General features: G+C 37.8%; 1 protein-coding gene across 1 annotated transcript in view; it reads right to left on the bottom strand.

Moving 5' to 3' along the window:
• The window catches only part of pcxb (pyruvate carboxylase b), a 227,539-nt gene that overhangs the window by 29,372 nt on the left and 176,203 nt on the right, over window positions 1-21,964 (bottom strand). Inside the window, exons 13-18 of the mRNA XM_079866756.1 lie at window positions 19,552-19,773; window positions 19,131-19,287; window positions 16,057-16,297; window positions 15,514-15,763; window positions 7,703-7,947; window positions 514-693 (exon numbers count right to left, since the gene is read on the bottom strand). Coding sequence (XP_079722882.1) covers window positions 514-693; window positions 7,703-7,947; window positions 15,514-15,763; window positions 16,057-16,297; window positions 19,131-19,287; window positions 19,552-19,773 — 1,295 coding nt within the window. The remainder of the gene's footprint in view (window positions 1-513; window positions 694-7,702; window positions 7,948-15,513; window positions 15,764-16,056; window positions 16,298-19,130; window positions 19,288-19,551; window positions 19,774-21,964) is intronic.

Here is a 21,964-nt window from a genome sequence, read left to right as displayed (position 1 = left end):
TCTTTCAGCACAAGGAGTAGGAAATGCCACAGACACTAGTGACAAGGAACCTGCAAGTGACAAGCTTTACTCAGCCTTTAGTCTCTTATCCTGTCTTTCACACATATGCAAAAACTTTGTGATGGATTCACACAAAGCTGTTCTCTTGATCTTAGGAACTGCCTCTCACTTTATAGCATCCACTCACCTTTTCATTTTCTCATCGCCCACACTCTTTCTCTCTATGTGTGGCTAGAGATTATTCAAAAACAAAGCCACTGTCACTCTCAACAGTACTCTCAATAATAATAATAATAATAATAATAATAATAATAATAATAATAATAATAATAATAATAATAATATAAAAAAACCCTGCTTGTGTTTGTCCACATTTATAGGTGCCTTGGATAAAAGTTGTCTGCTAAATGACTGAATGTAATGACAAAAAAACCCTGAATTCTCCAAGGAACATTTCTATGAGAAATATTGTTGCACTTTTACATCAGTTTTCATTAAACAGTGTGATCTCACCTTTGACCTGAAGGGCTCAGGGAATCCTCCGTGTGGTATTCCAATGTGTCCTTGCAGAAACTCCACCACAGACAGAGGGAAGGAGAGCTCGTCTGCTCTCTCTTCCACATCAGCCCGAGAGAGAGAGTTCTGCACCATAAACTGAGCCAGATCACCCACAATCTTCGACGAGGGGGTCACCTGGAGAAACAAAGTGAGATAGAGACACAGAATTTATACAAAATAGAGCTATTCCTTTCTGAGAACTTTTAAAACAAACTCTTACAGCACATTTCAATGGGAAATAAACTGTACATCCACAAGCTGAAAATTCTCCCCCTCAGCTAGAAACGCTTACCAACGATTATACAGACAAATCAAGCATAATAATCAATTCACATTACACTGCTACAAACCCCAAAAAGCAAACATGAACTTTAAAAACAAACTAGAAAAAAATTAGGAAATCAAAAGAGGAATTGATCTGTGGAGAGGTCAGATCAAAACAAGGTCAAAACAGATTGTTCCCCCAATAATGAAAGTTATGTCATAATTTGTTCTAAACCTGTATGACTTACATTCTTCCATAGAACACAAAAGAAAAAGGTTTGAAGAATATACCGGTCAAAGGGTTCAATGAGATCTGCATCAAAAGAAAAATTAGTTTACAAAGTCTTATAAATGGCCAATTTCATGTACCTCTATTCAGTTTCATAATATTGGCCATTCTTTTCAGGATATTCTAAAACTACACCTATTGTTCCACGAAAGAAAGGAAGTCTGAAACAGCATAAGGTTGAGTGATTAAATTTTTTTGTGTGAGCTATTCCTTTAAATGTGACCAACACAAAATAATTAGAGAACAATTCTTCAAATCTGTTTTAAACATCCTCTATAGAAAATTACTAAAGAAACCAAAAAAAAAAAACTAAAAAAAAAACTAAACAAGAGCGTGAGAAAACCGTATAGAAATGAGAGATCCATGAGGATTTGAGAGGAGGGAAGACACAAAGGGGGTGAAGAAGGAGAGGAATAAAAAGTTAAATGTCACACAATTTTTTTAAAGACAAGGAGTTGTGTTGCCTTCTCTGATAGGAAGGGTCTAATCTTCCTAATGTTGTATAAAGCAAATCTGCAGGACCAGGCGATTGTAGTAATATGGTCTGTGAAGCTTAAGTGATCATCAATCACGACTCCAAGATTCCTGGCTGTCCTGGAAGGAGTTATGGTTGACAAACCTAGCTGAATGGAGAAGTTGTGCTGACGTGTTGGGTTGGCTGAGACCACAAGCAGCTCTTGTAGCCATTGGTCCACCCTATTTTGCCAAGGTCCACTCACTTTAAAATGTCTGGCCTCGCCACTGTGGTACAGTGATGGCATCAAATATTTTGATATGTGCCATAGTAGTGGTTATAATTTAACATTGCACTCCAAAGCATTTCAGAGGATATCATTGTATTAACATAGTATTAAAAAAACTAACAAACTGTAAGCACTCTGAACTGGATGGTTGGGAATAGGTCAAAAAAGGAAAGAAAGAAATGTGAGTGACATTTAGGATTACGTTTTGTAATAGACTCCTACAAAGGTTACGCAAGGGTAATATCCTTGTTTAAATACAAAGCCACAGACATGACATGTACAAAGACTTTTTCAGAGCAAAGGGTTTAGCAACAACCCTGAGTGACTCTATAGCACCGCTGGGACTGTATTGGATGACACAGTAGGGACCTCCAAACCCTAATGTGACTAATTATAAAACTTCTTATGCATATAAATGTCAACATTACAAACCGTTACATGAGTAGGCTAACTTCTTTGAAAAATGTTAAAATCCTGTGACTCTTGCATAACTCTTCTGCTTCAGAAATCTCAGCCAGGGAATACTGTTCATAGAGAAATGACTCTCCGTAATAGGAAAACTTAACTGTCTGGATAATCAAATGTGATTTCACTAAATTAAGCATGAACGTTTCCTTCATCCTGCCACAGTCATTTGAAGTCAAAGACACTGGAGCTTATGTTAAATCAAATCCTAAAGACTCATGGTAGCTGGAGAACTCCTGCTTTGTCTGAGACTTTGGTTGTGTTCAGAAATTAGAAGAATAAAGAATAACATAGTAACCATACTATTTTGCAGTGTGGGTATTGCTCACATTTTCAATTACTGTGTGCTAAACGTGGGATACTATTTTATTATGTTGTTTTCAAGAATTATCTATGTTATTTTCAAGAATGTAGGCATAACATTTTGAAAATGCCTCTTTGGTTGGATGAAATGCAATTAAACCATTAGACATGGGAATAATGACCTATACTCAGATTGTGAAATAATAATAATGTACACTACCATTCAGAAGTTTGGGGTTGGTAAGATTTTAATTTTTTTTTTTAAAGTCTCTTATCCTCATATATTTTAATATATAAAGTGTCACATGATACTTCAGAAATCATTCTTACATGCTGATTTGGTGCTCAAGTAACATTTCTTGTTGAACACAGTTGTGCCGCTTTAGATACACTTTTTTCTGGATTTTCTGATGATTCAGAGATTTTAAACTATTAAATGCATCCTTGCTCAATAAAAGTAAAAAATGTAAATATTATATATATGAAAAAAAAAACGAACTCGTACAGACTCCAAACTTTAACATTTTGAACAGTAGTGTGCATTTAACAATGAATAGTACAAAATGCAAATATGAAATTCAACACATAAAAGGCACTGTGAGCTACTCTGCTGCGAGAGTCTCCTTCATCATCCTCATTGCACACCTGTTATATTTCCCATCTTCATCTCTCCCTATAATCCCATCTGTGGCATACAGCAATTTTCTCTGCATCATCAGCCAGTTTTGATTTCATTTCCATTAGTCTAATTGTTTATATGCATATTCAAACGTATTCATACATAAATAATGACTTCTCTCTCAAAATTTTGTTTTGTTTATCTTTTATTATTTCCAATGAATTCTGTCAACTTTAATACTATCCATTTTTAATATCATCATGATGATACGTACCCTTAACTTCCTGTTTAGCTAAATAACCAACAATATTGCACACGATGGCATCACAACTTGCTGGGAAACAGGTGACAAAAAGATTATATTAATTATATTAATTATTATACTGTCTATATAATACATTTTCATCAATTCATTTGGTAAAGAACACCTGGATGACTGCACTAAAGCATTTTTCAAAACATGCAAAATAAATAAACAGTATACATTTTTCAATAAAAATAATTAATACTTCATATTAAAATGAAGTAAAATAAATCATGTTTCTTGTAAAAGATTAAAATTATGAAGAAGCCGCCCTAAGTTACTGAAAAATCCTTCAACTTTTGCCTTTAGTTCGAATAGAGAGAGAAATCAATGGGTTGTTAATTAAGTAGAGGATTTGTTAAGTACCCAGACACAATGCAAAACTCGGTCAGGCCAAGCCACTGTGATGGAGGCTGTCGGGGAAAGTGTTATAAGATGAGACTGAGACGGGATTAAAAGGGGATCAAACACAACCACACACACACACACACACAGCAATCCTAAAGCCCGTCAGTGTCTCCTCTTACTGCTTTTCTGACGTACAGTAATCCCTTCTGTGTACATCTCAGTCGCTCTCTGCTTCTGTCTCTCAGTCTTTGCTCACACACACACACACACGCACACACACACACACACACACACACACACACACACACACACACACACACACACACACACACACACACACACACACACACACACACACACACACACACACACACACACAGGTCTAGAAGTGTTTACTCTCTCCTGTGTTATGAGCAGGGTATCTCTGGCTAACTGACAGGGTACATCTGTTTGGCCATCGGCATGGACAGAGAGAGCTTTGAACTCAAGAGAACGGTTTGTGTGTGTCAGTGCTTGCTGCTGCTTCAAAAGAAACAGAATTAGAGGAGTGTGTGTATGTGTGTGCTGGTGTGTGTCCCAGCAAACTGGGTAGCAAGGAAGAGCAAGACATGAAGGTTGTGTTCAGAATGGAAAACTATCATAATGCTTACTATGCACCATATACACTTTGCTGCCTATTATGTAAATATTTTTAAATAGATTTTTAAATGTTTTATTTATATTTATTTGATTAAACATACTGTACAAACTGCAATTTGAAATAGTATTACAATTACAACTGTTTGGTATTTCATTAAAAAAAAAAAAAAAATGTATTCCTGAGATTGATCCTTAAGAATTGATTGATTGATTGATCATTGATTGACCATTGATACTTAAGAAATCATTCTGATTTGGTGTTTAAGAAACATTTCTTATTATCAATGTTGAAATATATATGTGGAAACAGTGATAAAATATTTTCATGATTCTTTGATGAATAGAAAGTCCAAAAGAACAGCATTTATTTGAAACTTTTCGTCGGGCCGAACAGTTCTATGAACGGAAAGGAATGGTTCCAGTTGTATTTCCACTTGAGCTTGGTTTGGCATGGAAAGATTACAAACCGTTCTCGGCCCGAAATTCTCAGCACACTTGGCTAACAGTGCTGGTAAAATGATTGCAGTGATGTCACCATTCAGGATTTATCACTTGTCTGTTGTCTGGCTGTTTCTCTGAAGGTGCAGCTGATCTAGTGTGCTATTTGAGAGACGCCAACATAAGTTAATAATAAAATTAAAAGAAATATCTAATCATCCTTCATAGTGTGTAGCTATTTATATCTCATAACGTCTGCAAACTCTGGTGTTACCAAAGTAATAGCTGACGCATTTGTTAAACCAAATTAAAACATATCCGTACTGGCAGGGCCGGATCAGCACCGAATGGAACGGTTAAGCAACGAGAATGGTTTGGCCCGACAGTGAACACGCGGCTGATGTAATGTCTTTAGTGTCACTTTACTGTTATCTTATCACTCCTGGTTCATTCATTTTAAACAGAAAATTATGGAAAATGTAGATCATGCAGGTATTCCATGAATAAAGACAATTCATATACTGTACAAAGTATAAATAATGCATAAGCAAACTACTTTTCTTTTAAAAATAGAATGTGGCATGCCATTCTGAACATACCTTGGCAGAGAGAGAGAGAGAGAGAGAGAGAGAGAGAGAGAGAGAGAGAGAGAGAGAGAGAGAGAGAGAGAGAGAGATGGCAATAGCAAAAGGAATATAAATGGAATCACCACAAAATCCCAAAGACTAGCCCATTTCCTCCAAACCCATGAACTAAATTGGAGAGAGATGGTGTGAAAAACAACAACAACAACAACAACAACAACAAAAACGAGTGCAGGCAGGAATGCACTGACAGAAAAACAAGATAAAGAGCGTGAACTGAATAACAATCACATGCAGATACAATGGCGGTAAACAGAAACTTCTATTAGGAGAACCCAATAATTGATTTCATTGAGCAAAATACTGAAGCAAGTGTAAGGCGGGTGCCAGCAAGTCTGGGCTACCCCTCGAGAAAACTAAAGGCTCTCCTGAGAATTAACATTTGAACTCTCTCTTGCATATGTAACAGCAACATCCGAGACACACCACAGAGTGCAGCTCACACCTCACTTTTACAGCTCCTCACCATCTCCCCCTCACCTAAAACTCACTAAAAACCTATGCAATGTTAAGTGTGTACAAAAAGTAACTATGCATGTTTGGTATCATTTAAAGTGTCTCAGTGCGCCTGGTAAAATGGTCTCATCTCCCAGCCATAATGAAAAGCTAAAAGAAGTTATAAAATATAAGAAATGTGGTGTGCCCCTTAAAAGTGTGCCCTCCCCCAGATCCTCCATTCAAACTACCTCCTGTAAGTAAAACAAGAACCCATTCAATTACAAATTCTGATCTCACAGTTGTGAACCCCTCAATAGGGGACCAAAATCTAATTATAATGACAGACAGACACCACCAATTGGTAAGCATACTGAATTATATGGGTTTATAAGGAAAATGGGCAAAAGGTTCGAGGAGTCTGTAGGTAGACTTCCCACACGATCGCTGTGTGTAGTTTTCGTTGCCAGGTAAATATTTCTATAATTCCTCGATTTCCGAATTGTTGTTGTTATATTTGATTAACCGCTGATTTTATTCTATGAATTGGATTTTGAATTATTGTTCTATTACCTGGTCAATAAATTGTAAACATTTGATTTTATTCTGACTGACTCTGAAATTGACCAAAACTGATGAGCTTGTGAACGTGAGACCCGTGTTAAACAAAAGACGTGAGGACCTCTGAGCGACATAGTTTCCTAATCTGGAAGGGTAAAATATACTTAAAGAGTTAAAAAGAATAATCAAACATTCGCTCACTTTTAATGATGCTCAGATATCATTAAAACCTTTTTCATTTATGGAGTCAGATGAAATAACGAGGTAATAAAGGTATTTCATTTAATATTGTTGTGTTGCGTAAAAGGAAAGACAGTAATGCGCAGAAACCTTCCCTGTATTATTGGAGACCATCATTGGACCGATAAACGGGCTTACATCGTGATGCCAGACACATTTCAGCTGATCGGTTTATTTGGCCTTAGGAGACAGAATGTAACACAGCAGAAGCCAACATTGGCAGGTGACACTGACTGCTCGTATCAGTTTATATGGCAGATCAGCTGATAACCAGAACTCTCACTATCACACTGTTCCTCTGACAGAAAGTGTCAGAAGTTGTTCTTGTTAGTCACAGAGATTATGGATGGTGACAGGACGTCAGCTCATCCCATTGAATCGAAATATCCATCCAAGGTCTCTAAAATAATTTTGTAAAGTGTAATTATTTTAATGTGAACAGAGGAAAGAATTAAGTGTGCCTGCAATGAAATTGTTATTTAGTCTACATGCAAAATTTAGGGTACACTGCAGATAATTTCTATGTTTTAAGTTAATTGTTAGGTTTGAACCAACAGGAACAAAAATTACAGAGCTGTGATATACTTGTGGAATTTAAATGACAGCAAATCCAATAGAAAAGTCACTTTATTCGCACTGGCCTTCAAGGACACTCTTCAGTATGTGGAACAGGGGAGGAGGAGAGAAGGACAGAGGGAAAGAAAGAAATAGAGAGAGAGAGAGAGAGAGAGAGAGAGAGAGAGAGAGAGAGAGAGAGAGAGAGAGAGAGAGAGAGAGAGAGAGAGAGAGAGAGAGAGAGAGAGAGAGTGGGTGACACATTTGGAATCAAAATGAGATTTTTGGAGGTCTTACTTTGATAAGGTCTCCCAGCAGCTTGTTGGCTTCAGCGTAGGCTTTCTTCACCTCTTTGAACTTGTTACCGAGGCCCATGCTGTGGGCCTGGAAGTGAAGGTTGGTGTACTGGCCCCCTGGGATCTCATTTTCATAAACATCTGCATTACCAGACTTCATTGTGGCGGTGCAGTCAAAAGGAGCGTACAGACCACGAGCCACTTCCCAGTACTCGCTGTAGTCAAACACTCTGTCCAGAGAAACACCTGTGTGACAGGAGAAGTGTTACAAACACTGCAATGTCACTGTAATATAATAAGCCATATGATTTCAGACAGCTTATTAAAACAATATGATATATTATTATAAGACACCAATTTTCAATAAAAAAGACATACCACTTTGTTTCAATGTAAAATAATAATAATAAAAAAAAAAAACGTTTAACAGCATGATTGCTGGTGAAGACAATGCACATGATCCAGCAGAGAAATATCAACCAATCATAAAACTGCAGTGAACAAAATGCTAAAAGAGCTCTACAACAACTGCCCACTCCCATGAAGCACTGCAAATTTCACTATACTCTCTAACTACTTATATTTCTGTATATATCTTTTTGTATTGTCTTTTTGTCTGCAATTTCTTGTTTGTTTGTTTTTATTTCAAATCAAAGTTTGTAATATCAACTCGAAGCTGGTTAAGTATTTGTTTTTTTTAAATCCCAAGTGTCAAAATTAATGGAAAGAAAAAATCTTTTGGAACCAACGCAATGTAAAATGTGGACAGGCACTGTTGAGCTCTATTACATGGCGCTCTGAAATGCTGGAAATGTTTTTTTTTTTTTTTTTTTTAATGAAATGTTATACATCATTCTTATATTATAAAATATGTAATTCATTTATAATATGATAAATATTTTTGACTGTAAAAGTTACCATTGTCCAAAAAAATGTATAATAATTATAATTCCTACATATTTCTGCTGTGGTAATGGTGCTGGTTCTCGTATTACATAGAAAAACATAACCAATATTTCATGTCTGTTTATTTATTTGGTAAGTAGCCACATAATTAGCAGGAAAATGTATACTGTACAGTCAGCCAGACGGTGATGATCGTCCCTATGCAGATTAGAGGTCTGTATTGATTGTACATTATCCCTTTTTTAGACTAAGTGTAGGATGTTTACAAGCAATGCAATGATCAAAAATCATGCAAATTAAGTACAGGTCACAGGCTTGGCTATATCAATTATTTAACCATAACTATTCCAAGTTCATAATATGAATTTCATATTCTCACAAACTGTGACACAAGACTGCCTTTTCAAATCTGTTTAACAAGACAGTGACTGCTCAGAGTAATTTGTGAATAGAGTCACTTAGTCATCTGTAAAGTTGTCTTTTAAAACATAGGAAAGACAGAAATATATTAAAGATGGAAATGACTGGGCTGAAAGTATTAATTCAGTGAAATTAATCACCCTGTCCTTTCAGATGCATTTAAGTGGTCGTGTTAGAAGCTCTCTCTCTTTTGCTAGAAACATTTGACTGACTGATATTGCTGTCCTAATCTGACACATCTCAAAACACACCATCAATCCATCAATAAAGACCCTGCATAAAGCCAGACTGTAATAATCAATGTGTGGATTTAATTAAGCCTGATGCCACAAGAGTCATCTTTCCTGTCTTCAGGCCACACACACACACACACGCACGCACACACACACGCACGCACGCACACTTCATAAGTGAGAAGCTCTCTGCTATTATAATGTTCCTGCTGGGTTCGCATCACTCCAATAGACAATAGTAACCAATCCATTAAGCGATGTCAATGTACATTGTGTGCTAAACTCTATCATTCTCTAATGTGTCACTACAGTAGATAAATGGCCCTAAATGCCCCCGAAATTACTGTGCATTTATGAACATATGAAGCATGTATGTATGTGTGCTTGCATGAGCTATAAATGACAGTTGAGTATGGACCAGTTTTGTAATTGGTTGATTTTTTTTTTTTTTGCTGTATACAGAGCTTTGGGCTGTCACAGAGACAAGTGTGATTTCCCAAGGCACCTATTTCAGTGATATCTGTCAGGTATTAGGGATATTTTATGCATGATAATCTCAGAAAAATGCTTACAGCAGATTTAAGACAAGGCTCTAAAATAAATCGTGGCATTCAACTTTCACACTTAACCCCCCAATCCCCCCAGCTTAAACCAGCCTAAGGTGGTGGCCTAGCCAAGCGTGGTTAATCTGGTCTGTTTTGATGGTTTTAGAGGGGTTTTGGGTACATTATGACTGGGAGACCATCTGGCCGACCACCTAATAGAACACCAACTTGGATAAGGCTGTATGGAAGCCTGTTTCCACCTCAGAATAATCAAAAGTTAATTGTGAGATAAAGCTCAAAATAATGTCAGATTGTAAAACAAAGTTGCATAAAGTGATGAATTGAAAGATCACATTGTGAGATATGAAGTCACAATGCGAGATTCAAAATCACACTGTGAGATATTTGGGAATCAATACTTGGTTTTAGGGATAATGTTATTATTAGGTTAAGGGTATAGGTTTATGGCAAGGGTTCAGATTAGGCAGTTAGTTGTGATGGGTAGGGTTAGGGTAAGCAGCTAGAGAATTGTGAATTGTGTCAATAAATGTCCTCACAAAGATAGATGTACAAGAATGTGTGTGTGTGTGTGAGAGAGAGTGTGTGTGTTCGTGTGTGTAAGAGATAGAAAGAGAGAAAGAGAAAAAGAGAAGACTGAAGACAAAGCAGAGAGACATTTAAAAGTGAACACAAACAGCTTGCACAGGGATAAAAGGTTTGATTGTGGAAGTGAGTCTGAATGTGTCTTTCCATTTAATCAAGAGATGGAGAGAAAAAGTGACAGATGGAATATGAGAGAGAAGTGTTAGTGGAAGCGGTGGGCTTGAAGACTGCATAGAAAAACATGGAAATGTAAGAAAAATAACTTACAGATGCAGAAAGAAAACAAACACATAGGGACAGATGAGTGTAGGCGGAAGAGAACGAGTGAAAACAGGAAATAAAGGGAAAGATTAGAAGATGTGAATAAAAAAGCCTGAAGAGAGGGAAAAATGGGAGAGAATATGTGTGCTATAAAGGAAAAGAGAAAAGAGGGGGAAGAGAAGGGGGAGGGAGACAAAAAAGCCAAATATGGAGCTCAGCTAGAGCACACAAATCAATGGCAGGGCAGCTAGTCAGGGCAATGCAGACAACAATATACAATATAAATAAATAAAAATAAAAGAAAACTAATGAACATAGAGAATGAAAACAAGATGCATGTAAGAAGCTTGGTACAATAAATGTGTGTCTGTGTGTGTGTGTGGCATTAATAACAAATGGCTCTAACAGCTCAGGCAGAGATACAGTGAGCTAAATATTTACCTGTGCTAGCCTGCTACACTGGCAACTAAATTAACCAGCACAATACACTAGAGAGAAAACCAATGACAGTAAGAGAGAGTGATGAGAGGGAAAAGGGATCTTCAGGAAACTAGACGTCTACTGTGTACCAATTACCTCAACAGATGCGCCCATGAATAAAAAAAAGAAAAGATATATGGTGTATACATCTCTTTAAAAAATGGATAGTTCCAGTCCTTGATTCTGATTGGTTGAGCCGTGTTCGAAGCCGTTGTAAATTACTCAACAAACATACACCTGTGACCGCATTACATTAGTATTATTGCGCAACTGCCGTTTGTGACTCTTTGTTGCTGCATGTGTTGCTTAGCAACCTCTTTGGAACTATATTGCTTGGCGGAGGAATAAATGTGTTATAGGGTTATATTTTTTGTTGCTGGTGTTTATTTTATGAATAAAATGAATATCAAAATGAATATTTTTATGGAGTAACCATTTTATAAAAGCAATAAGCCCCTTGAAGCCGTATTTTACAGTGGATTTAGTACACCTAACGACCCTTAGCTGTTCTAAATCCACTGTAAAACACGGCTTCAAGGGGCTTATTGCTTAAATACTCAATTGTAATTTCACACAATTTCTAGTATTTTTAGCCATCTAATTTTTTGGATGGGTCATAACAAATGACTAGTCTACTAGTTTATACAGTATTTTTTATTTTTTTTTAAACTTGGTTTCTCAAGGAAAAAAATTGGTTCACAAGAAACAAATCGAATTACTATAAAGGTTAAAAAAAAGTTGTGCTGCTTCATATTTTGGTGGAAACTGTGATACACTACGAAAATGTTTGGGCTAAACAAGATTAGAAGAAAAAAAAAAAGTATACTTTTATCTAGCAAGGATGCATTACATTGATCAAAAGTGACAGTAAAGACATTTCCAATGTTACAAAAATACTTCCATTTTAAAATGCTATTTTTTCTTTTTTACTTTCTAGTTAAAAAAATGTATCACAAAACCATTAAGCAGAAATAATAATGTTACTTGAGCACCAAATCAGCATATTAGAATGATTTCTGAAGGATCATGTGAGACTGAAGTAAGTAAACAGCCGCTGAAAAATCAGCTTTGCCATCACAGGAATAAATTACATTTTTAAAATATATTGAAATAGAAACAATAATACTGTTTTTACTGTATTTACAACATTACATTTTGTTGAACGTTTGCCGGTTCCCACTTCCTTCTTCCCATAACATCTAACTGCGCTACACTGGTGCACTGGTAACAGCGGCGACTCAGGTCGTGGGGTTTGCAGATGGATCTGGTAGAGGGGTTAGAGACGGGCCCAGCCTTTTCTCTGCCCTCACCTGCCAGATCCAGGGCTTTATCTCAGGGATTAAAAACATGCTTTGTGGTTTCTTCAGCCCCGAGTGAAGCACCAGTACTGCATCTATCCAGCTCTGAGAAGTTGGATGTTGTTAGTTTCGAGACAAGAGATCTTGGTGCTGGGTAACACTTCTTTAGGTGGTGCGTTTCCTCCATGGCACCTTGAGGCTGAGACCCGCAGTACGCACCAGAGTGAGGGCCTGGGATTTGGCCATTGTATTGCAAGGCCTTTCTATGGCTCCCTTTGAGCCAACTGAAGAGGTTTCAGAAAAGTTCCTCACTTTCAGGCTGTGTTCTTTCTTGCCATCTCGTCTCTTAGAAGAATCGGACACTGCAAGCCCTGTCAGTAGCTCCTTTGTGCCTGGAATTTGTACCTGGCATGGTGAAGGCCTTTCTCCACCCAAGACCAGGTTATTTCCCTAAGGTCCCCACTAATGTTGCGGGGCCTATCGTTCTGCAGGCCTTCTGTCCTCCGACGTCGGATCAAGAGAAGCTTAATCTGCTTTGCCCTGTCCAGCATCCAGCCAGCATGGGTGGAAATGGAAATTTGCACTGCACTTTATGTCTTGGCGTAAAGGGGCGGTCACACTAGCATGCAAAATTTCTTCGGACAAGGCAACGATGAGAAAACTGGACAGAATATTTGTGCAGAATAAACAATTTTGTGTGAACAGAAATCCACCAATTTTTTCTCAAAGTCAAAAAGAGAATTTTATCTTATTATGCTCTTAATTTATTTCCCTAATTTGTCTCTGTTTTTCATCTTTCTCCCATCAGGTTAAAATTGGTATCTCAATGTTTACAGAGAGGCATTGACAGATTGTTGTGTATGATGTGGTTACATGAGAGATCGTCCAAGAACATAAGATTAGACTCTGGAGAATTTTAAACCAAGTGCAGTGGCCATTACCTCACCACTCTGCCTCTAAGGAACCGTATTGGGGGGACAAAGGAGGGGAAGAGAGGGAGAGAAAGACTGGGCAGAGAAGGTATGACTTAACTTTGACAGTAATGAAGTGGAGGAAGGGGAAATAAATGTGTAAGTGCAGTTAAAAACAAAATGGGGGAAAGGGAAGGTAAGATTCTCTACCTCTCTTTTTTTTGCTGTCATTAGTCTTTGTCCAGTGTGTGTCAACACATTCCTTTTGTTTAACAACCCTCTCAGAACACGGCAATTATCACACTTACACAGACAGTAAAGCACACATACACTACAGCACACTAACTGTATAGAAGTACAAATGTATTGATATTTGATGACAGGCCCTGCTGAGTCCCTTGATTAATGAGCTCAGCGACTTGACTAATTAGACATCATTAATCAATTGAGCCTGACTGTCTCTTAGGCCGAATCAACTGACCATGGTCAACCTGTTGAATGAAAACTGCACATGTACTGACCTAGGCCAAAAACACAATCTATGAAAACGTAAACGTTTGACTTAATGTTTGTTATTCAATATTTTCAAACATTGTGTTCAAACATTACTGTGCCATGACAGTAGTGGAATTAAGCAAAAAATATAATACAAAGCAAAATTGTGTGTGTGTGTATTATATTAGTGATGTCAAATCGATTAATCATGATTAATTGATTCTAAAATAAAAGTTTCTGTTTATATAATATATGTGTGTATATGTTATTATAATTTTATATAAATGAACACACACACACACACACAATGTATATACACATATAAATACAATATACACACACCCACACATATATATATATTTACATACACACATATATATATTATATATAAACACAAACTTATATGTTAGAATCGAATAATCGCGATTAATAGATTTGACAGTACAGATATCTATATAAATGAGATATATATGTACTGTATTTTCTATAATTCGATTTCATATGGATGTTATTTTGAGCTTTCTACTCATTCAGAATTCTGATAAAAATATCAAGTTTACACAAAAAAAAATTATGCAGGACAACTCTTTTCAGCAATAACAAGAAAGTACCAAACCAGAATATTAGTATATTATAAAATTTCTGATATACATGTAATAGATACATGTGTTGGCATTGCAACATTTTCAGCATCCAATACTCCAGTCTTCAGTGTCACCTAATATATATATATATATATATATATATATATATATATATATATACATATATATATATATAGGTGACACTGAAGACTGGAGTATTGGATGCTGATAATTTTGCAATGCCAATACATGTATCTATTACATTTTAAAATACATTAAAAAAGAAAACTAATAATATTACTAAATATAACTGTTTTCACTGTATTCTTGATCAAAATAGACTTATGAAATAAAATATGAAAAAAAAGACTAAACAACCCCAAACTTTTTTAATGACAGAGAGACATGGCAAAGAGAATAGAGACTCAAGTTGCATTTTCAGTGAATTGTTCATTCCAGTGTGTGCGTTTCACTCTAAAACACGAGGTCTATCATATTCTGTGATTGTTTCCGAAGAGCGCAAGCCCTGCGCTCTATGGACAAATGATACGCAAAATACGTTTCTCCGCTGGATAATCAAACCAGCATCTCGCTAATAAAGTTTTGATGGTCAATCAAGGTAAAGACGATTGCGGTGACTTACAGGAGTCGTACATTGAGCACGTGTGAGTCCGTTATATTGATGCGCAAACAAACCATGTATGTGCGTTCTCGACGCACTGATCACACACATTTATGACTTTATTTGACAGATGGAAAGAAAGAAGGTGATAGGAGACGAGAGACGGGAACCTGATCAGGAAAGGGCCTGAAGCCATAACTCAGGAAGTGCTGTGATGCAATATGTCAAGAGCGCTGCCTACTAGCCTAAGGCTCTGACATGTTCTTAGAATTTGAATTGCTATTAAAGTTCCCCATACAGATTTAGCTAGAGTTCAAGTTGGCCAAGTGAATTTTCTGCACTGACCAAAAGAAAAGTGCATAGTGAGCTGTGCATTGATACATGACTGAAAATGGAGCTTTTTTGCTTGTGAAATTTAGTCGACCACACCTTTATATGATTCTTGTCCACTCACCAGTATCAAGTTTGGTTCCTCTGGTGCAGGCTACGATGGCACCCATGCTCGGTTGAGAGGTCATGCCAGCCATTGAGTCAACTGCTACATCCACTATATCTGCGCCTGCTTGTGCACAGGCTAACATTGCCGCGACTCCTGCACCTGCCGTATCGTGAGTATGAACGTGGATGGGGATGTCTGGGAAACGGTCCCGCAATGCTCCAATCAGTAAACGGCTGGCTTCAGGCTTCAGTAGGCCAGCCATGTCCTGAGTAGAAAAGATAGAAGAGCTACTTTTAACCACTTAAGTGAACCCCAAAGAAAAGAAAATCAGATTATAATAATCACTGTATCATTACAGCAGATTAACAAAGCAATAGAGAGAAGTAACAGAAATAACAGAGCAAGAATGAGTATTACAGTCAATGTCTTTAGTCATTACATCCTTGATTAACTGCCAAAAAATACCATGCTATTTGGCAAATCCTTCACCTCTGCTTTTGTGAGTGTTGAACATGATTGTCAGGACAATACTGTAGTTTCCATGTACGCGTGATCTACCTTAATAGCCAGTATGTGTGTTCCAGCCTTAACTAGCTCATTGGCTAGCTTCAGATAGTACTCCAATGAGTATTTCTGTCTCATGGGGTCAGACACGTCTCCCGTGTAAGAAATGGCCGCCTCCACCACACCTCCCGCCGCCCCTGCAGCTTCCATCCCCAAAATCATATTGGGAATATAATTCAGGGAGTCAAAAACACGGAAGATATCCATTCCGTTCTCTTTGGCTACCTCACAGAATCTAGAGAAAGAGAGAGAGAAATAATGTTTTGAGCTCTGCACTACAGCCAACTCCTTCAAAACCGCCATGTATGGTTTGTGAGAGTAAAAAGAGACATTTGTGTGAATGCACATTCAAGTCAAGCCACTGAAATCAGACATTTTGCTGCCTGCCAGAGTACTTTCCAACAGATACAATCAGTATGTAGTTTTTATTATGGAATGTGGAAATTGTAAGATGAAAACCATTGCCATGATACTAAGGGGGTTGTGGGTGGTTGCAAGAGCATTGTCATGTGGTTGCTAAGGTTTTCTGAGTGAAGTTAACATGATTCTATGCAGTTGCTAAAAAGTTCTGCATGTTTTTAGTTTGTTGCTATGAAGTTGCTAAGGAGTTTGGCATGAAGTTTAGGGTGTTTCTATGTGGTTGTTAAAACGTTGTGAGTTGTATGGTGTTATGCAGTTATTAAGGTGTTCTGAGTGGTTTTATGGTGTTGCTATGCAGTTGCCAAACTTGTCTGACTTTTTTAGCGTGTTGTAATAGGGTTGCTAAAGAGTTTAAAGCTATTTTTTGCATGTTGCTATGCACTTCTTAAGATGTTCTGAGTGGATTATTAGCACAAATAAAGTGAGACCACTTCCAGGCCTCATAAGTATACAGTGGGTATGGAAAAGAATCATCCCCCTTTAAAATAATCACATTTTGTTGCTTTGCAGCCTGAAATGAAGACAGACACAGTTTTTGTTTCATTCAGCTGTATTTACTCAGTGCAACTTATAACATCCAAGTGAAAGATATAACACCAACATGTCAGAAAAAAAAGAAAAAAAGAAAAAAAGCAATCACTGAGTTGGAAAAAAAATCACCCCCTTGTTTCAGTATTTTGTTGAACCACCTTTTGCTTTAATTATAGCCTTTAGTCTGTTGGGATATGTCTCTACTAACATTGCACATTTAGACGTTGCAATATTTGACCACTCTTCTTTGCAGAACTGCTCAAGTTCAGTTAAATTTGATGGTGACCGTTTGTGGATCTTCAAGTCATTGCACAGATTTTCAATGGGGTTTAAGTCTGGGCTCTGACTAGGCCATGCAAGGACATTCACCTTTTTCTCCTTCAACCACTGTGTGGTCAGTTTTGCTGTGTGCTTTTGGTCATTGTCATGTTGGAAGGTAAATCTTCTTCCCATTGACAACTTTCTGGCAGAGAGCAGCAGATTTTCCTCAAGAATGTGACAGTATTTTGCCCCATCCATTTTTCCTTCTATCCTGACAAGTGCTCCAGTCCCTGCTGCAGAGAAACAACCCCATGACATGATATTACCACCTCCATGCTTTACTGTAGGAATGGTGTTATTTGGATGGTGAGCTGTATTGGATTTTCGCCAGACATCGTTTGGCGTTGAGGCCAAATAATTCAATTTTAGTCTTATCTGACCATAACACCTTTTTCCACATGGCCTTAGAATCTTCAAGGTGCGTTTTGGCAAAGCTCAGTCGTGACTGCATGTGGCCTTTCTTGAGGAGTGGCTATTTTCTTGCAACCCTCCCATACAAGCCACATTTGTGGAGAATTTGTGATATTGTTGTCACATGCACACAATGACCACTCTTTGTCATGAATTCCTGCAACTGCTTCAGAGTTGCTGTAGGCCTCTTGGTAGCTTCTCTGACCAGTTTCCTCCTGGCTCTTTCATCCAGTTTGGAGCGACGTCCTGACCCTGGGAGGGTCTGTGTTGTACCAAATACCTTCCACTTCTTAATAATAGACTTCACTGTGCTTCTAGGCACTGATAAAGCATTTGAATTTTTTTTGTATCCATCTCCTGACTTGTGCCTGTCCACAACTTTATCCAAGAGATCTTTTGACAATGCCTTGCCACACATAGTTGATTGTTTTCTTCAGTTGCACTACCAAGGACTGAAATGCTTCAGGAAAAGCTTGTTTCATGCTGAGCTAATCAAAATGACCACAGCTGATCACAGTTGAAAGTCAATTGGCTTTTGAGAAGGTGATTAACTACATCTGGTTGGGTTTACAAGTCATTTTTAGGAGGGGGCTGATTCTTTTTCCAACTCAGTGATTCTGTTTTTTAATTTTTAATTTTTTTTTTCTTCTGACAAGTTGGTCGTTATAAGTTGTAAATACAGCTGAATAAAACAAAAGCCAATGAGCTAGTTTTCAATGGCAACCCACGTTCAAATCTCTCAGCTCAAGGTTCAGTCTTATTTGTTCATTAATGATGTCATCAGCAACTAGTCGACGTTGACTCAACTTTGATCACATAAATGTCGACTGAAGAAAAATCTGAAGTCGTTCAACCCCTAACATATACACACACAAACTTTGATGTTAGATGTGATTAATTATGATTAACTGATTTGACAGCACTAATTAATGAATATGTGCAGCTTCACCAAAACTGTTGGGAGATTATTGGTGTAGTTGTTACACTTGTAAGCATTATTTTCCTAAAATGAAAGCATAAGAAAATCCCACATGCAGATTACTGCAAAAATAGCATTAAGTATTAGCCTAATACTCAAGATAATATATATATAAAAAAATTATGTAAAGAGCACTACAACTGTGTTTACTGCTGCAACGGTATCAACTCTAACTCTCAATACATGCATTGTCTTCTATTGTGTGTGTATGTGTGTGTTGTTCATGTTGTGCCTATAAATGTAATCACCTAAATTGTGTAAACAAGTCAACAGCACCAGGAAAAGCTTAATAAACATACTAAATAATATCTTAATAAACATTTAAATATGCAGAAAGGTTTCTGTGAGGGAAGGATTAGGAGTAGAGGATAGAAAATAACATTAGCCAATGTGTGTGTGATCTCACTTGAACACAGCATTATCAGGGTAGTTTGTGTATCCCACAGCATTGGCTCCACGTAGTAGCATCTGAAATGGCACGTTGGGAATCAGAGCTCTGAGCTCCTGGAGTCTCTTCCATGGACACTCCCACAGAAAACGCATCGTTACATCAAATGTAGCTCCTAGAGACAGAAAGAAAGATTTTAAGGTCATGCCAAAGACTGAAGTGATATCAAAGGCTGAATTGATCCTCAGTAATCCAACACACACACACAGAGCTGAGGAACATCTAAAAATCACTGAAATACACAGACAATAAACTTAGTGACCCAGAACATGAACATTCAATAACTGCTAATTTGAAATAGAGTAATTATTTAATTAATTCGCCACTTCTGTGTGAATGTATGTGCATTAGGAAATGACTTTGTGAATGTGTCACGTGCCTCCCCAGTTCTCCAAGCTGAAGAGGTTATTGAAGTTGTGGCTCACAAAGGGAGCAATCTTCTTGAGGTCATGTGTCCTGACGCGAGTTGCCAGCAGAGACTGGTGGGCGTCTCTGAAAGTGGTGTCCATCAGTAGAAGACCCTGATGCTGTCGAATTGCCCGTGCAAAACCCTCTGGACCCTCTTTCAACAGGACTTCACGGAAGCCCATGGGTGGCTCACCTAGACAGAAAAAAACAAAGTGATTTTTGTACACAGCACACATATAAAGCCAGCTGACCAACTCAAAACACCTTGATATATGTAGGGGACTATTAGGGGTTTACAATATTTACAAAAATTATGATCTCAATATATTCTAGGATTTTGTTGATAAAGACACACAAAGTGTAACAGCAGTTGAGAGCTGTAAGATCGCGCCGTCACACCCAACGCTGGATCGTTTGGATTTCCAACTCGCAGAGTCTCTTCTTGCAGCACTGAAGTAACAACCAGTGAAAGACAATGTGTGCGTGCGCCCACTTCCAGTTTATACCCGCGCTGCAGGTCACGCACGCCAACGGTCATTGTCTCGTTCTCTCGTTCTGTAGACATTCGAAGTTGATAGGGCTCTCTGAATTGATCCCAATTATGTCACCACGTCGACGTTATGCCGAAAGTGAGCGACTGAAAGGGAACAGAGCAAAAACAGACTTGTATCTAAAATGTAGCTAACAACATTAACTTTTATTTAACAAATCTGATATTTTGAAAAACAGCACTCTTGCTCGTGTGATATTGCTTAACTATGGCCTCGTTTACACTGCAGGTCTTGATGCCCAATTCTGATTTGTTACCTTTATCCGATTTTTTCGATCGTCCGTTTACACGTTCTTTCAATTGTGACCCATATCCGATTCATGTGTTTACACTTGCCATACTATCTGAAACATCGCGCATGCTTAAGGGGTTAAATTCTCTTGCACAGATGGGCGGACGCGAAATATGCTTGATGCAAGCTTTGCGATATAGCCTATGCGAAGTTCGCCAAACATCACCATGATTTTGAGGCGAAGGAGGACGAAAAGGGCCATCATCATTGCGCATATGCTTCAGTTATTCTGTGCGAGAGAGATCTCAGGACTGGTAGGAGCATATTGTGGCGGGCTTTAAGAGCAGGTGGCCCGAAATTTTAGGATGAGCAAGCCAACCTTTGATATGTTGTGTCAACGTTTGTCCACGTTTCGTTGGGTGATGACGTCCCTTTGCAGATGCACGTCGGGGTTGCTCTCGTCATTAAACCGCGGAGACGTAGCCTAATGCCTCAGAAAATTTGATCTGCCTGTTTACATGACAGTCGCATTGGCACATATCAGATTTATTTCCACATATGAATGAGGCCTGAAACCGATCTCAAAATATCCGAATGCATGCGTTTTGTTCCTGTTTACACTGTCATAGAACACATCCGATCTGTGTCACATATGAGCAAAAAAATCGGAATTGGGTCACATTTCACTGACAGTGTAAATGAGGCCTATATGATATGATATAAATATATGAATAAAAACTCATTTGGGGCATTTTTGCCCCCCGTGTTTTAAATTCTGGAGGCATTCACATTGCATTCTAATAAGTTAAAACAGTGAACGTGTGCATTCTTAAGGAGTCTTTTTGTTTGTTTTTGCAAAGGGAGTGACATAGCTACTTGATAATGTCAACTCGCACAATTAAAACAACAATTAAGATAGTATCATAGATACATATCACACACCCAAGGGACTGTATCTGCTATTTATCTACTATTAACAGTTGACTGATTGGACTGATGTTGCAGTAGTCTGACTGCTTCTCATTGTGGGCCTGTCACATGTACGGCTTTGAAACAGGTGATCAATTGAGTAGAGTGCTACTGACACTTCTCACTGATTTCCTGTCATGCAGCGTTTCATTTGGCATCCGATCAAAGTAAATACGAAATAAGAACAGCAACGGCACATTAATATTTGCGGAGGAGAACAGGAAGAAAAAGTTGTGCTGAGCAGCTAACACCAGACCATGTTTCTCTGCTAAACCTTTTACATATGTGCATTGTTTTTCTGCCTGGAGCTCACGGGATAGAAGCGAAGCTACGAGAACCCACCAACCTCAGACTCAGGGAAATTCCTACTATTCATAGGTCTCAGATGTGGCAGTTTGAGGGGCCATTAACCCAGGAGGGTTAATGGCGCCGCTAACTTTCATTACAAATAAAGTTGAACTAGGGGTGGGTGATATGACCAAAATCTTATATCATGATATGTGATTTTTCATATCACGATAAAGATATCATGATATAGTTATTTTTGCTATAAATAAGGTTTTTATGATATAAAAATGTTTTGATACCATTTTATTACAAAAACTAATATTAGCCTAACTAGGTAAAAAAAAA

The sequence above is a fragment of the Squalius cephalus genome, assembly GCF_949319135.1.
Source record: "Squalius cephalus genome assembly, chromosome: 3".
Classification (NCBI taxonomy): domain Eukaryota; kingdom Metazoa; phylum Chordata; class Actinopteri; order Cypriniformes; family Leuciscidae; genus Squalius; species Squalius cephalus.
Note: the sequence above shows the minus strand (reverse complement) of the source record. Positions and strands in the feature narration are given on the sequence as shown.